General features: G+C 60.8%; 2 protein-coding genes and 1 long non-coding RNA gene across 5 annotated transcripts in view; 2 read left to right on the top strand and 1 right to left on the bottom strand.

Moving 5' to 3' along the window:
- Positions 1 to 6,263, top strand: part of DTX2 (deltex E3 ubiquitin ligase 2) — a 33,525-nt gene extending 27,262 nt beyond the window's left edge. For all 3 annotated transcript variants that reach the window (XM_067705838.1, XM_067705836.1, XM_067705837.1), the window contains 5 exons: positions 1,546 to 1,619; positions 2,747 to 2,905; positions 3,593 to 3,754; positions 4,982 to 5,071; positions 5,719 to 6,263. In XM_067705838.1, coding sequence (XP_067561939.1) covers positions 1,546 to 1,619; positions 2,747 to 2,905; positions 3,593 to 3,754; positions 4,982 to 5,071; positions 5,719 to 5,946 — 713 coding nt within the window. In that variant the 3' untranslated portion in view covers positions 5,947 to 6,263. The remainder of the gene's footprint in view (positions 1 to 1,545; positions 1,620 to 2,746; positions 2,906 to 3,592; positions 3,755 to 4,981; positions 5,072 to 5,718) is intronic.
- On the bottom strand, positions 1,095 to 2,793 carry LOC137206773 (uncharacterized). The gene is made up of 3 exons (XR_010934828.1): positions 2,692 to 2,793; positions 2,487 to 2,610; positions 1,095 to 1,960 (listed from the first exon to the last, which is right to left on the bottom strand). It is a non-coding gene; the product is annotated as an uncharacterized lncRNA (long non-coding RNA).
- A 671-nt stretch (positions 6,264 to 6,934) lies between the features above and the next one.
- Positions 6,935 to 13,154, top strand: UPK3B (uroplakin 3B). Its single transcript, XM_067705844.1, is given in 7 exon segments — positions 6,935 to 9,463; positions 9,465 to 9,567; positions 9,570 to 9,749; positions 9,987 to 10,224; positions 11,446 to 11,525; positions 12,256 to 12,385; positions 12,856 to 13,154. Coding segments are annotated over 7 exon segments (987 nt in total). The 5' UTR covers positions 6,935 to 9,367; the 3' UTR covers positions 13,016 to 13,154.
- Positions 13,155 to 13,231: the final 77 nt, after the last annotated feature.

The following is a 13,231-nucleotide window of genomic DNA, read 5'->3' as shown; positions in this document are numbered from 1 at the left end:
AAAGTGGCTCCTGGTGAGTTACCTCCAGTTCTGAAAGGCTGCCTGGGCACAGGCAGGCAGAGAGGTAGGGGTGCTGAGCCAGGCCTCACTGGAGGGATCCCAGGGTCCAGCTGGAGACTGGCCTGTCCCTAGTCGACGTGGCCTTCTAGACCAGTCTTTTCTAGAAGGCCTCCTCCCCTCAATCAGAATAGAGTCCCAGCCAGCAGGATGGCCACCCGGTGCCGGTGGGGACTGTGCTTTTGCCTGGCTTTCTCCCCAGCGACCAGAGTCAGAGTCCTAGAAGTCTGTGTGTATGGGGGTGCGTGTGCGTGTGTATGGGGTGCGTGGTCTTCCTTTGCCTCTAGCTGTTTTTCAGGTCATAGCAGCTAATGCCCTTACAGTGATCACGGCTTTGGTTGGTATTGGGTCCACTTTTTAGATGAGAGGACTGAGACTCAGAGGTGACCTGATTTGGTCCCAGCCCAAGAGCCAGAATCCAACCTGACATCACCAGGTCCCTGCCCCTCTGCTCCCCTCATAACTGTCACCTGGCCTTCTCTGGTCTAGAAGGAGCTCAGGCTTGTAAGTCTTTGCAGCCACAGGCTGATGGCCGTGAGCTTGGGTTCACACCAGAGCCCCTCTGGTCTCAGGGTCTAGGACCAGGAGCTCCCCCTGACCTTGAGACAGGATGACAAGCCCTGCCGGGATCACTCTTCCCAGGCTGCGCTGGTCTCCCTGGTCCCTCCCCTGTGCTCCGCTTTGCTGTCCCTCTGTGATTCTGCAGCTGCCTCTGCCTGGAGAACCCCTGCCATGCTGATTCTCTAGCTGGGGGCGTTTCTTCTCCTTGGGGTGGGGCCTGTTTGGTGCAGGGCCGCTCCGGGCTTCCTGCACAGGTGCACCCAGAGAAGTGGGAGGTTTCGGGAGGAGGGGTCGGGGACAGAACTGTGGGCAGCTTAGGAATGGAGGAGGCATGTCACTGACACCCCACAGTCCAGGGACAAGCCCAAGAAGACTGTGGTTTGTTGTGGCCGTGTGGCCGTCACCTGCAGTTGGTATGCACACAGATGTCCCCATGGGGTAGGCACGCACTACACACTTGACTCAGAAAACTTACTTCTCTTACCGAGACTTTCTTACAAGAATGTTGAAAGCTGAGTAAAATAACACGGCCAGGATGTGCTCCAGAGTATCTGTTTTAGAAGCTGCTGTTTGACCCTTCCGCATGTGCTCTGAAGCCTGGGACGGGTTTCCTGAGTGAAGGTGTGCAGGGCCCCGTCGTGGCTCCTGAGGGCTGTGGCCAGCTGCTGTCTCTGCCCCTCTTCCGTCTCCTCCAGGGCTCCTGGGGCCGGGCCCCCGGCGTGGGCCGGGAAGGGCTCAGCTGGCAGAGCTCCGGGGCGTTCTGCGCCTGGCCCAGGTCTCTCCTCTCCTGCACGCTAACCTTCCCCTCTGAGCCGCCCTAACATCCCTCCCAGCAACTTGGACCGCTCCCTGTCGTCCTTTCTCTCTCGTTCCAGCATCTCCAGTTCGCTCTCCTCGGGACACCGCTTATGTTCTTCTCTCTTTTAGGAGGGCCTCCAAAGCCAGAGCCAGAGCAGGTGATAAAAAACTACACAGAAGAGCTGAAGACGGCCCTGGATGAGGTGCGTGTCACGGGAACCACGGTGCTTTTGGTTTTGTTTGGAAATGAGGGGTGGCTTAGACGAGGATGCCAGCCTGTCCCCCGCTGGAAGGTGCCTCGTCCAGAGAGCCATCCTGCCCCCCGCTGTTGGGAGGGCCGGTCGGGGTTCCTGTGGCTAACCCAGCCTGCCAGACCCCCGTCACGGCTGCACCTGGGCCTCTCTCTGCTGAGCCTCGCTTCGGGGCTGTGGCACCACTTTTCTCCGATTTGCGTGGAGGGTCCTGGAGAATCTGGAGGGGCGGGGGTCAAGGTCATTCGTGCCAGTCCAGAGCCGAGGACTCTCTCGCCTCTTTCTCCTGCAAACTGAGTGCATAGGAAGCATCTGGTTGGTAAAGGTTTGGACAGAAACCTGAAAGTCATCCTCACGTCGGCCCCTCCCTCCAGCCTGCTCTGCCCTCCCCCTTCACAGCTGTCTGTCTGTCTGTCTCTGCCTTTGTGCTCACCCAGCACAGCTGGGCTGCTTTGCCCCCCGCCACCCCCCCTCCAAGCTGCCGGCTACACAGCTGACAGGTGGCCACGATGACTTAGTACCCGCTGCTCACAGCCTCTCAGCTGGGCCCCCGACGTGTAAGACGAAGAAGCCCCAGCCCCGAACGTGGCCGTCAGGGCCTCCTGGGATCTGGTCCTCCCCCCACCTCGCTTTGTCTCCTGCACCCTGGTCGCCCCTTGCCCTGCAGGTGCGCCGCCCCTCCCAGCGGAAACGCTGGCTCCTGCTTCAGAATGCTTTCTTCTCTCTACCCGAGGGCCTGGGCCCGTTCCCATGCTTGTGCGTCTGACAAGTTCCCTTTCCCTTGTAAAGCCCGGCGCTGAGGGCCCCTCCCGTACTTACCTCTCTGCCTGGCTGTTCTGGCCGCCATCTCCGCCTGTGCTTCAGTTGTTACACCGGCCCCCATGCTTGGTGCCGCCTGCCGTCTCCTCTGCTGTGGTGACGGTGAGCCCTCTGTGCTCCCAGCCTCCGGAACAAACAGCTGTCAGATTGAGTTAGACTGGGGTGAGGCACTTCAGCAGACGAAGGTCGATCCTACAGGACTCACCTGCTGTGGCACAGGGGCCATGGGTGAGCGTTACCCGGGTTGGGTCTCCCTCCAGGACTGCATCATCTGTATGGAGAAGCTGTCCATGGCGTCCGGCTACAGTGACGCGACCGACAGCAAGACCTTTGGGCCGGTGGCTGTGGGCCGCTTGGCCAAGTGCAGCCACGCCTTCCACCTGCTCTGCCTGCTGGCCATGTACTGCAACGGAAACAAGGTACCCATGGCCCACCAGGGCCAGGGGTGGGGGTCGGGGTCTCCTTCCCGCAGCCTGTACCTGTCATGTTGCACTTAAGCAGGTGACTGGGGCTGCCGTGTGAGAGGCCCAGGACCTGCTCGGAGGCAGCCTTGAGATGTCTGCAGCCCTGGCCCTGCAGCAGGATGGGCCTGGGGGTGGCAGGCGATGCCTGGCTGCCCTGCCTTTGGTGTAGTTTAGCCGGAGTGGACAGGTTAGGGGGACGGAGAGAACGAAGGCCCGTGGTGGGCCTCGGGGCCTGACCTTTGCGCAGTGTCCCCGTGCCATCGTGTACCAGCCAAGATGCCAGCTTATCAGTCCCTCGTTCACAGGGTTTTCTTTTTCATCTTAAACATGACTCGGCTGTGCAAGCTTTTGCTCATAAACCTCATTTTCTTACCTGATGCCAGTCTCTGGGTACCTTGTCCCTTTAATGAAAATTGCATGAGTTTCTGGGTTAAAACTTATCTTTCCAAGGAAGCTTCTAGAATCAAGTTTCTTTGTGAGGAGGCTGCCTGGGAGTTGGGCAATGCGCCTGGGACCCACTGTGTGACTCGGGGCCAAACCCGTGTCCCTGTGGGCCTCTTTCCCATCTAGCCAGCGGGGTGGCTGGCCTGGGTGCCCGCTCAGGGGCCCCGACTCAGTCCACGGCATTCTGCCTTGTCCCAGGATGGAAGCTTGCAGTGTCCTTCCTGCAAAACCATCTATGGGGAGAAAACTGGAACCCAGCCCCGGGGGAAGATGGAGGTGTTCACGTTCCAGGTGTCCCTCCCCGGCCACGAGGACTGTGGGACAATCCTTATAGTCTACAACATTCCCCATGGCATTCAGGTAAGGGGCCCCGGCACAAGAGAAGCCTCCTCGGATCTTTCTGGAATCAGCCCTTCTCGGGTGCTGTCCTTTCTCTCCTGCCCCCTCCTAGCAGTCTGCACACCCCGGGTCACTGTGAAGGTGCCTAGGCTGCCAAGTCAGGCCACCAGCAACCAGGAGGCACTGGTGCTGGGGGCTAGAGCCAGCTCCTAGGGTTGTGGAAGCAAAGAGGTGGCCCTAGCCCTTTCCTGAGCCAGGGAGGGCTTCCTGGAGGCAGAGGCATCTTCGCTGGACTTGTACTGGGTGGAAGGCCAGCAAGCGTCCAAGCAGGAGGAGCGCTTTTATTGGGCCGGCCGGCTGGCGAGCCCACAGGGGCAGAGCACAGGGTGGGGAGGGCTGGCTGGCCTGACTGCTCTTGAGGGACCCGCTCAGTGGCCTGATCCAGGCCTGCGTGGGGCGTGCGGGGACAGGAACCCAAGCTCATTGGGGACCCAGACGGGAGCCCTGGCCCCTGAGGTCTCTGCCTTGGACCAGGTGGGGGGATCTCAGAGCCTGGGCAGGTTGGGAAGATACTGGGTAGTGGGGGCCAGGAGTCTGACGGGATGTCACTCGGTTTTGTCTAATTATGTGCTTCCCCTGGTTTCCCTCCAGTTCTCTGTGGCTCAAAGTGAAATTTAGAAACACTCCAGACAGCAGTAGAGCCACAGAGCGGGAGGGGACTTTGGAGTTGTACATGGCGTGTCACCGTGTGGCCGAGGGCACAGCAAGGGCTGTGCGCGGTTCCAACCGCCAGCCTCTGTCCAGCCTGCCGCCACTGTCTCGGGCCCCACTCCGGCCACTTCTGGAGCGAGAGTGGAGGGGCTGTGTGCCCGAGTGAGGGTGTCAGGCAGCGGGCCCTGCCATCCGGTCCAGAGAGCCCCGTGCCCGGAGGGCCGCCAGCGAAGCAAGCGCTTCCGTCCCAGCCTCTAAAGGGTCTGGGCTCTTTGGGGAAGTGGAGGGAGTTAGCCGGAGTGTCTGACGCCAGGCTGAGCGGCCCGGGTTCAGGGAGGGCAGTCGTGGGTGGGCGCCGTGTTCACGGTGGGTCTTCAGAGCGAGATGTGAGACGGCAGTCGATTTGGTTGGTCACTTGAGCGCAGCAGTAGCCCCACCTGGAAGGCGAAGGGGTGAGGCTGGGCACCCGTGTCCGAGCACCTCTGCAGCCGGAGGGCCCCTCAGCTCCCACTCCCCGCATCTGTGTGCCTCCTGCAGGGCCCGGAACACCCCAACCCTGGAAAGCCGTTCACCGCCAGAGGGTTTCCCCGCCAGTGCTACCTTCCGGACAACACCCAGGGCCGCAAGGTGAAGGCCCGGCCGACGCCCCTGGGAGTGGCCCCCCTTCCCCCCGGCTGGCAGCTCTGGGCCCAGCTGTCTGTGTGCGGTGGGAGGCGGTGGGGTGGGGAGGGCCCAGCTCGGCGGCCACACCAGATCTGCCTCTGCTCACCTTACTGCGACAGGCAGAGGGGGATGAGGCCTGGGGGCCGGCTGGGGTGTGGGCCACCCCTTCCCGGGGACCTGCTGTGCGTTAGGCATCCCAGGTGCCCGGGGTCCAGGGAGAGACGAGCTGACCTCACAGGTGCTCCAGTGGGAGGACGGGATGGGGAGGCGCTGGGGCCGTTCTACCTGGGTGGTGGGGGCGGTGGCCTGCAGAGCCACCTCTGCACTGAGACCTGAGTTGGGACTTCCCAGCTCTCCGAAGGCCAGGGAAGAGCATGCCAGGCAGACAGAAGAGCCGGTGTGGTGGCTTTGGGGTGGGGACAGCTCCGAGGGTGTGAAGAGGCTTAGGGAGGTGAGGGGGTGTCGGGGTGGGTGTCTGCTCTCCAGGCCAGCCCCGGGAGCTGGGGTTTGTTCTAAGCGCTTGTTCACGGCCACCTTCTTCCCCCCCTCCCCGCCATTCCCTCCCCTTCCCCCTCTTCCTGCCTCCCCACCATCCCCTCCCCCTTGGGCAGGTCCTGGAGCTGCTGAAGGTGGCCTGGAAGAGGCGACTTATCTTCACAGTAGGGACGTCCAGCACCACGGGGGAGACCGACACGGTGGTGTGGAACGAGATTCACCACAAGACAGAGATGGACCGCAACGTGACAGGCCACGGCTACCCCGACCCCAACTACCTGCAGAACGTGCTGGCCGAGCTGGCCGCCCAGGGGGTGACTGAGGACTGCCTGCAGCAGCAGTGAGCTGGGGGCGCAGGCGTGCCCCCCCGGAGCCCAGGCTGCTCCTGCCTGCCTGTCCCCATCCCCCGGCCCCCCCAGGCCCGGGTCTGTGTGGGAACTGGGCGAGCCTGGGGGTCATACTCGTGAGGGCTTTGGATGCAGCTACCTCAGTGCGTGGGCCCCTCCGTCCTCGGTGGGCCGCGTTGGGCCATCGGTGCTGGGGGCCCTGCAGGGGGTGAGGAGAGACTGCCTGCTGTGCCCCCAGCCAGGGGCAGGCCTGGGTCTGGGTCAGCTTCTCATACCTCAGATGTTCTATTTGCAATAAATGCCCTATAGCCAAAGTCAGCGGGCCCTGGTGGGTTTGTCAGCGGAGAGGCTGCGTGTGTGTGTGTGTGTGTGTGTGTGTGTGTGTGTGTGTGTGTGTAAAATCTGATGTGTGAAGGCCAGCACACACATGTCCTGCTGCGTCAGAACAGGAAGGGGCCTTACAGGCTGCCCATCAAACCCCTAAATGAAGAAACCAAGGCTACAGTGAGGCCAGGAGCCGGGTGCTGACCTGAGCTGCTCCCGGGCCCCGCCCCAGTTCTCCTGGCAGTGCGCAGTCCAGCAGCTCTGCCAGGGCCCCTCCCATCTCTTTCCCCAGGGTTCTGGCTTTCTAAGTACTGCTCACATGGGGCAGGTGCTGCTGTCTTCATTCTACAGGTGAGGAAACAGGTTCAAGGGTACAGTGACAGCGGTAGAGCCGGGACTGGAATCCCGGACAGGATTGATCTGACCCCATCCTCAAAGTTCTCATCCTTCCCAACCTTCTTAGAAGGAGGATCCAATACTCGCAGGCTTGCTGTCTGCCTGGCGGGGGTGAGTGTGGCCTGGGGCTGAAGAGACACACACCCGAGGGACGTAAGGGATGTGGGGGAGGGGGTTTGCGGGAGGGGGTTTGCTTTCACAAGCAAAGGACTTCTCGTATAAGAAAAGGACTGAAATTCTATGTTAGAACGCGCTGGTACAAAGATGAATATATGTTAGAGCATTTTCTTTCATCTAGAAGTTCCTTTTTTTTTTTTCTTTCTGATTTTAAAAGAAATTTAAGCATTTTTGTGGACCCCTAGCAGTATCGTGGGCCCTGGGCACTTGTGCCCACTGCCTCGTGGAGAAGTTGGCTGGGGAGGGCAGGGAGGCCTCCATAGAGAAGCTGGACCCCAATCCTGTTTGGTTCCACGGTGAGACTCGCTCCACTGCTCACAGGGCACAGGAGTTGGGTGGGCACCCGAGTGCCACCCTTATGCTCGGCTCCCACCATTACAGCACAGTGAGAGTCAGAATCGGAGAAAATGTTCGCAAATCTTATGCCTGATAGGGGTCTCGTATCCAAAAAATGTCAAGAACTCTTACAACTCAACAATAAAAAGACAGATCCCCAATTTTTTTTAAATGGGCAAAGGACTTGAATAGATATTTCTCTGAAAAAGATACACAGATGGCTGACAAGCACATGGAAAATGCTCAACGTCATTAGGGAAACGCAAATCAAAACCACAAAGTGATACCACTTCATACCCATTAGGGTGGTTATTATAAAAAAAAAAACAGGGAATAAATATTGGTGAGGATGTGGAGAAATTGGAACCCTGATCCACGGCCGGTGGGAATGTAAAGTGTAGCCACTTTGGAAAACAGCTGGGCAGGGCCTCAGAAAGCAGTTACCGTATGACTCCGCAATTAAAACTACCAGGTGAGTATCCAAGAACTGAAAACATGCCCACGGTAACACTCACAATAGCCAGAAAGCGGGAGCAACCCAAATGTCCATCAGCTGATGCACGATAAACAAAATGTGATGTATCCATGCAACGGAATGCTGTTCAGCCAGAAAACAGAATGAACTATTAACACCTACAACGTGGACGAGCCTTGAAAACATTATGCCAAGTGAAAGAAGCCAGACAGAGAAGGATGCACTGTGTGATTCGATTCATATGAAATATCCAGAAGAGGCACATCCAGAGAGACAGAAAGTAACTTAGTGGTTGTCAGGGGGAGGGGGGATTGGGAGTGACTGTTTTAATGGGGTGGTGAAAAGGTTCTGGAATCTGGTGATTTATGGCCAGTGAAATTTAAGAGGAAGTCTACAGGGGCTTCTAGGAAAGCTTATGTTTTTCTGATAAAAGAGAGAGATTGGATAACACCTCCCTGCTCCTCCCTTCTTCCTACTTTGATTGAGGATATGATGGCTGGAGCCACAGCAGCCATCTTGCTACAATGAGAAAAAGGCCAAGAGAATCTCAGAGACATTGACCCTATCGTCATTTGACAAGCCCATGCCAGCAGCTGTCCTCCTCCAGGATTCTTGTAAATAAAAATAAATCCCTCCTTGTTTAAGCAAAACAAAAACAAACCCCCCCAAAAAAACCAAAGCCCCCAGAAAACAAAAACCACTGAACTGTACATTTTAAAATGACATGGTATGTGAATTATATCTCAATTTTTAAAACACATATAGGGAATTCCCTACCAGTCCAGTGGTTAGGACTCCACGCTTTCCCTGCCGAGGGCCTGGATTCAGTCCCTGGTCAGTCAGGGAACTAAGATCCCACAGGCCGTGTGGCACAGCCAAAAAAAATTAAAATTTAAATACTTAAAAAATAAATACTTAAAAATTTAAAAATACATATATAGTGAGAACCCGTGGGAGTAATGTAAGTAGGGCAGGTGTCCCCAACCCCCAGGCCGAAGACTGGTACCCATCTGTGGAAAAATTGTCTTCCACGAAACCAGTCCCTGGTGCCAAAAAGGTTGGGGACCACTGAAGTAGGGGACTTGCTAGCTGTCAAGGGCTCTACAATCCTTTCTCTGAGTCCATGTGATTCCTTTGGACGAAGGAACTGGGGAGTGAGGGAGGATGTGGCCTTGTGGAGGAAGGGCAGGGTGCAGAGATGGCAGCAGGGCCAGGGGCGGTGATGGGGCTGGCGTCAGACAGGTTGGGGCTGCCCACTTCCTTCCCTGGGTGGGGATGGAAGGTCAGAGGGAGGCTCCTGGCACCTGGGGTGCAGGAATCTCTGGCATGTGGCCCTGAGCCCTTGTTTCCAGAGATCAGCCCTCCTCCCCAGGGCTGGGAGGCTGGGTGGGACCCAAATTCAGACATGGGCCTCTGGGGTGACCTGGCCTGCATCTTGGGGGTCCAATGACCTCTCTCGCTCAGCTCCAGCGGCCCTGCTCCTGCCCTCCTAACTGGCCCTGGCCTGCCCCACACCGGAGCCCTGCCCAGCTCCCTCCCCGTGGTGGGCTGGGCTGGGAGGAGGAGTGAGGGTGAACTTACATTTTCAGGTCTTTCAAGCCCTCGGCCAGGGGGCAGCCTGACTAACCAGCTCCTCCAGGCCCGCGGTGTTGGGGGAGGGGGTGAGGCCGAGCCCCAGGCTGTGGATGCGTGGGTGCTCTGCAGGCCATCATGGGGCTCCCCTGGAGGCAGCTGCGCCCTTGTCTGCTGCTCCTCGTGGTGCTGGTGTGGCCCCAGCCCTGCACGAGCCTGGGTGAGTGGGGGTCCCGGGATGGGTGCCCCTGGCCAGATCCAAGGGGCTGGGGCACCTGCCGGGACCCTGGGAGCCCGCCCCCTCCGATTGGGAGAGGCAGCCCCAGGGGCAGTGGGCCCTGGGCCCTCACCCCTATCTCCACGGCCGCAGAGCTCATCCCCTACACGCCGCGGATAACAGCCTGGGACCTGGAAGGGAAGGTCACGGCCACCACGTTTTCCCTGGAGCAGCCGCGCTGTGTCCTGGAAGGGCACGCCAGTGCTGCCAGCACCGTCTGGCTGGTGGTGGCCTTCAGCAACGGTATGTCCTGGTGCAGGCCTGGGGCTGAGGACAGCTGCAGGGGCCCTGGGAACCCCTCACAACTGGGTGTGGATTGAGAGTTTGGGCTTTATCCAGAGCGCGCTCTGAGAGGTGACAAAGTCTCATGTGAGGCTTGGAGGGCCAGGGCTGGAGGCCTTGGACCCAGCCAGGGGCTGTGGCGAGGTCCCGTCCGCTCCTCCCCTCCGGCCCCAATCTGTTTGTCCCTCACTCCTGCAGCCTCCAGGGACTTCCAGAGTCCCCAGACACTGGCTGAGATCCCAGCCTCCCCGAGGCTGCCGACGGATGGCCACTACATGACGCTGCCCCTGACCCTGGATCAGCTGCCCTGTGAGGACCCAGTGGGTGGCAGGGGGGCCGCCCCGGTGCTTAGGGTGGGCAATGACGCCGGCTGCCTTGCTGACCTCCAGCAGCCACCCTACTGCAACGCCCCCCTCCCCGGCCCTGGACCTTACAGGTGGGTCACCCAACCTGGACCTTGGGAGAGGGCTGTGCTGGGAGAGGAGGGGTTTTGGGGACCAGGGCTGCCCCCCCACCCCAGCCTCTCCCCAGGCCTCTGTCCTGGCCCGTCCCCTTCCCGGCTGCAGGCGGAGCAAGCCCCTCCCCTTCACAAGCCTGGGTTTCTTCCTCTGTGGGGTCCGACCAGCTGGGGGGGCAGACAGAATGTGGCCCTTCCAGGAGGCCCACGAGGAAGAGATGGGCATCGCAGAGCCGGTGGGGTGGGGGTTGGGGAGGAGTCTGCAGGCCCCACAAGGGGGGAGGGGAATGCTGCAGGGCCCACCGTCCCTCCCACAGGTAAATCTGGCGGGAAACTAAGCCTGGGGCTGAGGGTGGAGCCGGGGTGGGAGAGCAGGTGTCAGACGAGGGGACAAGGCCAGAGGTCTTCGGGGAGACCAAGTGCGGCTGGGGGAACCGGCAGGGGGCGCAGGCAAGGCGGGCCGGGGCGTAGGCTCCACCCACGCCTCCCTCGCCCTCTCACCCAGCCCGGCCAGGTCCCCCTCCCCCTCCCCGTGGCCACTCCCTGGCGCGGCCTCCAGTTATACCTGCCGCCGCATCCCTAGCGTACCACGGAGCCGTCCCGTCAGTGCCAGCCTGCCTGCGTTCCTTGCGGCTCGGAAACCTTCCGGAGCTCCGCCCCCCACCCGCGGACAAAGATAAAACCGAGGCTTCGCACGGCTCCCGGTGCCCCCCGAGCTCAGCCTGCCCCTTCCCGTGATCCCGGGCTCCGAGTGCGCCCTGATCACAGCCCTCCCTCCCTGGCCTTTGCCTGGGGTACCCGCCCTTATAGGGGCGCCTTCCAAGGCCTCACAGACTCCTCACAGCCAGCAGTTCTCTGGGAAGCCAGGGCCCCCCAGCCCCATGCGCCCCGCTGAGCCACCCTGAGCCACCCTGCATGTGACACTTAGTAATCGGGGCCACCTAAACCAGATAGAGTGTCTGGAGAGCGACGGTTCAGATGGTTTGGGGCTGCTGGCACAGGTCACTGTGGCCAGAGAGGTCTCCGGGGGTCCTTAGAGCAGGGCCAGGCTTCAGCGGTGCTGATGGGCCCCACCCTGCCCTATACATGGAAAGGCCCACAGCCTGGCCAGCCAGCAACAGCTGCCTGGGGCCTGGCCAAGGTGGGTGCCTCGCCCAGGGCAGTCGAGGCTCGGAGCCTCACCCTTCCTCCTCTCCCCAGGGTGAAGTTCCTCCTGATGGACTCCAAGGGCTCACCCCAGGCCCAGACGAGGTGGTCCGACCCCATCACTCTCCGCCAAGGTAGCGCTGGGGGAGGGGTGCTCCGGCTCTAGTCTGCCCCGTGTGGACTGGCTGCCCTCTCCACCATGGTCGTGCTCAGCCGGCCCCCGCCCCATACAGAACCTCGTGCTGGAGGCTGGGGCACTGGGTCAACCCCATCAGCAGAGACACCGGCTCTGTCCACCCCAAAATGTTTGCCAACCCTCGGGTGCCCCGGGCCCCAGCCCCGTCATAGACAGAAGCAGTCTCCCCTCCTTCAAGGAGCCAACCCTGTGCCCAGCACTGCCAGGTGGAGGAGAAGGGCCAGGGCAAGAAGGAGGCTGGAGTCGGTCAGAGCCGTGGGTCCCGGGATAAGGAAACGGCACGTGAAACGCTGGAGTGTCCCACATGTGGGCGCCCGGGAGATGGGCTGAGAGGCCGGGCTGGTGGTGTTGGTGGGTCTTGTCATGTGAGGGCCTTGAATGCCAGGCTCCAGGAGCAGGGCAGTCCTGAGCTCTGTTGCCACGCTTCCTGCCACAGGCGGGGCAGTGGGCAGGCACATCGGTGGGAACAGCCCAGAAGGTGAGACCAAGGCAGAGGCTGGAGCGATGGCTGGTGGTCCAGGCTGGCAGAACACAGATGCCTAGCTGAGAGGGACAGGGTTCAGGAGGCTGGCTGGGGATGTAAGGCAGTCAGCCTTGGGTGGGAGCATGGTGGGGAGGTGACCGCCCTGGGGTCCAGGGGCAGCCTCTGAGAGCCACTGTGTGTGCAGGGAAGTCCCCAGGCTCCATTGACACGTGGCCAGGCCGGCGAAGTGGCGACATGATTGTCATTACCTCCATTCTCTCTTCTCTGGCCGGTCTCCTGCTCCTGGCCTTCCTGGCAGCCTCCAGCGTGCGCTTGTGAGTGCTGACACCCCCGAGGGCCCCTCTCTCACCCAGAACCCCTTCCCTCTCACTGGTCCCAGCACCTGGAAGCCCTCCATGAGCCCTGTGGTTCTGAGGTGGGCGGTGCCTCTTCCAGGGATGTGCAGGGAATTCCCCGCCCCCCCCCCCAATATCTCTCACCTGGGAGGTCAGGGAGGTGGTCCAGCAGCTCCTCTGATGACAGGTTCAGAGAAGGGGCCACCTCGTTCTGACTGGGCCCTTCTCCTCCCTGACCTTGTTTTCTCTCCAATGAGCCCTCTATCATTTCAGCGAACTGACACCCAGGTAGTCAGGGTGGCCACCTGGAGGAGGCACACCTCCAGTTGGTTCTACAAGGGAGGAAAGGGAGAGCAGAGGCTGCAGGGGGAGGGCTCTGGGAGTGGGGAGCTCGGCAGCCTACTCCACCCAGCAGGATGACAGCTGCGCCTCTTCCTCTCCCCATCCAGCTCCAGCCTGTGGTGGCCGGAGGAGGCCCCAGAGCAGCTGCGAACCGGCTCCTTCATGGGGACGCGTTACATGACCCACCACATCCCACCCAGCGAGGCTGCCAGGCTGCCTGTGGGCTGCGAGCCTGGCCTGGAACCCCTCCCCAGCCTCAGCCCCTAGCCTGGCCCGTACAGCTGGGGCTGGGGCAGTGGGGGACCTGCACCTACGTGCCCCTCCCCCATCGCATCTCCCCACCCTGCCTGAAATCCATCCCACCACTAGCAGCCCTGCCTTGGGCTTTCCCAGTTCCCCCGCTCCAGGCAGTGAAGTTGCACTCAGGGGAGGGCTGTGGTCAGGCTGGGCATCCAGCCTCCGCCTCCATCTGCCTCAGTTCTG

Source organism: Pseudorca crassidens, chromosome 15, assembly GCF_039906515.1.
Source record: "Pseudorca crassidens isolate mPseCra1 chromosome 15, mPseCra1.hap1, whole genome shotgun sequence".
NCBI classification, from domain to species: Eukaryota; Metazoa; Chordata; class Mammalia; order Artiodactyla; family Delphinidae; genus Pseudorca; species Pseudorca crassidens.
The sequence above is the reverse complement of the archived record's forward strand: the minus strand, read 5'-3'. Positions and strand labels throughout refer to the sequence as shown.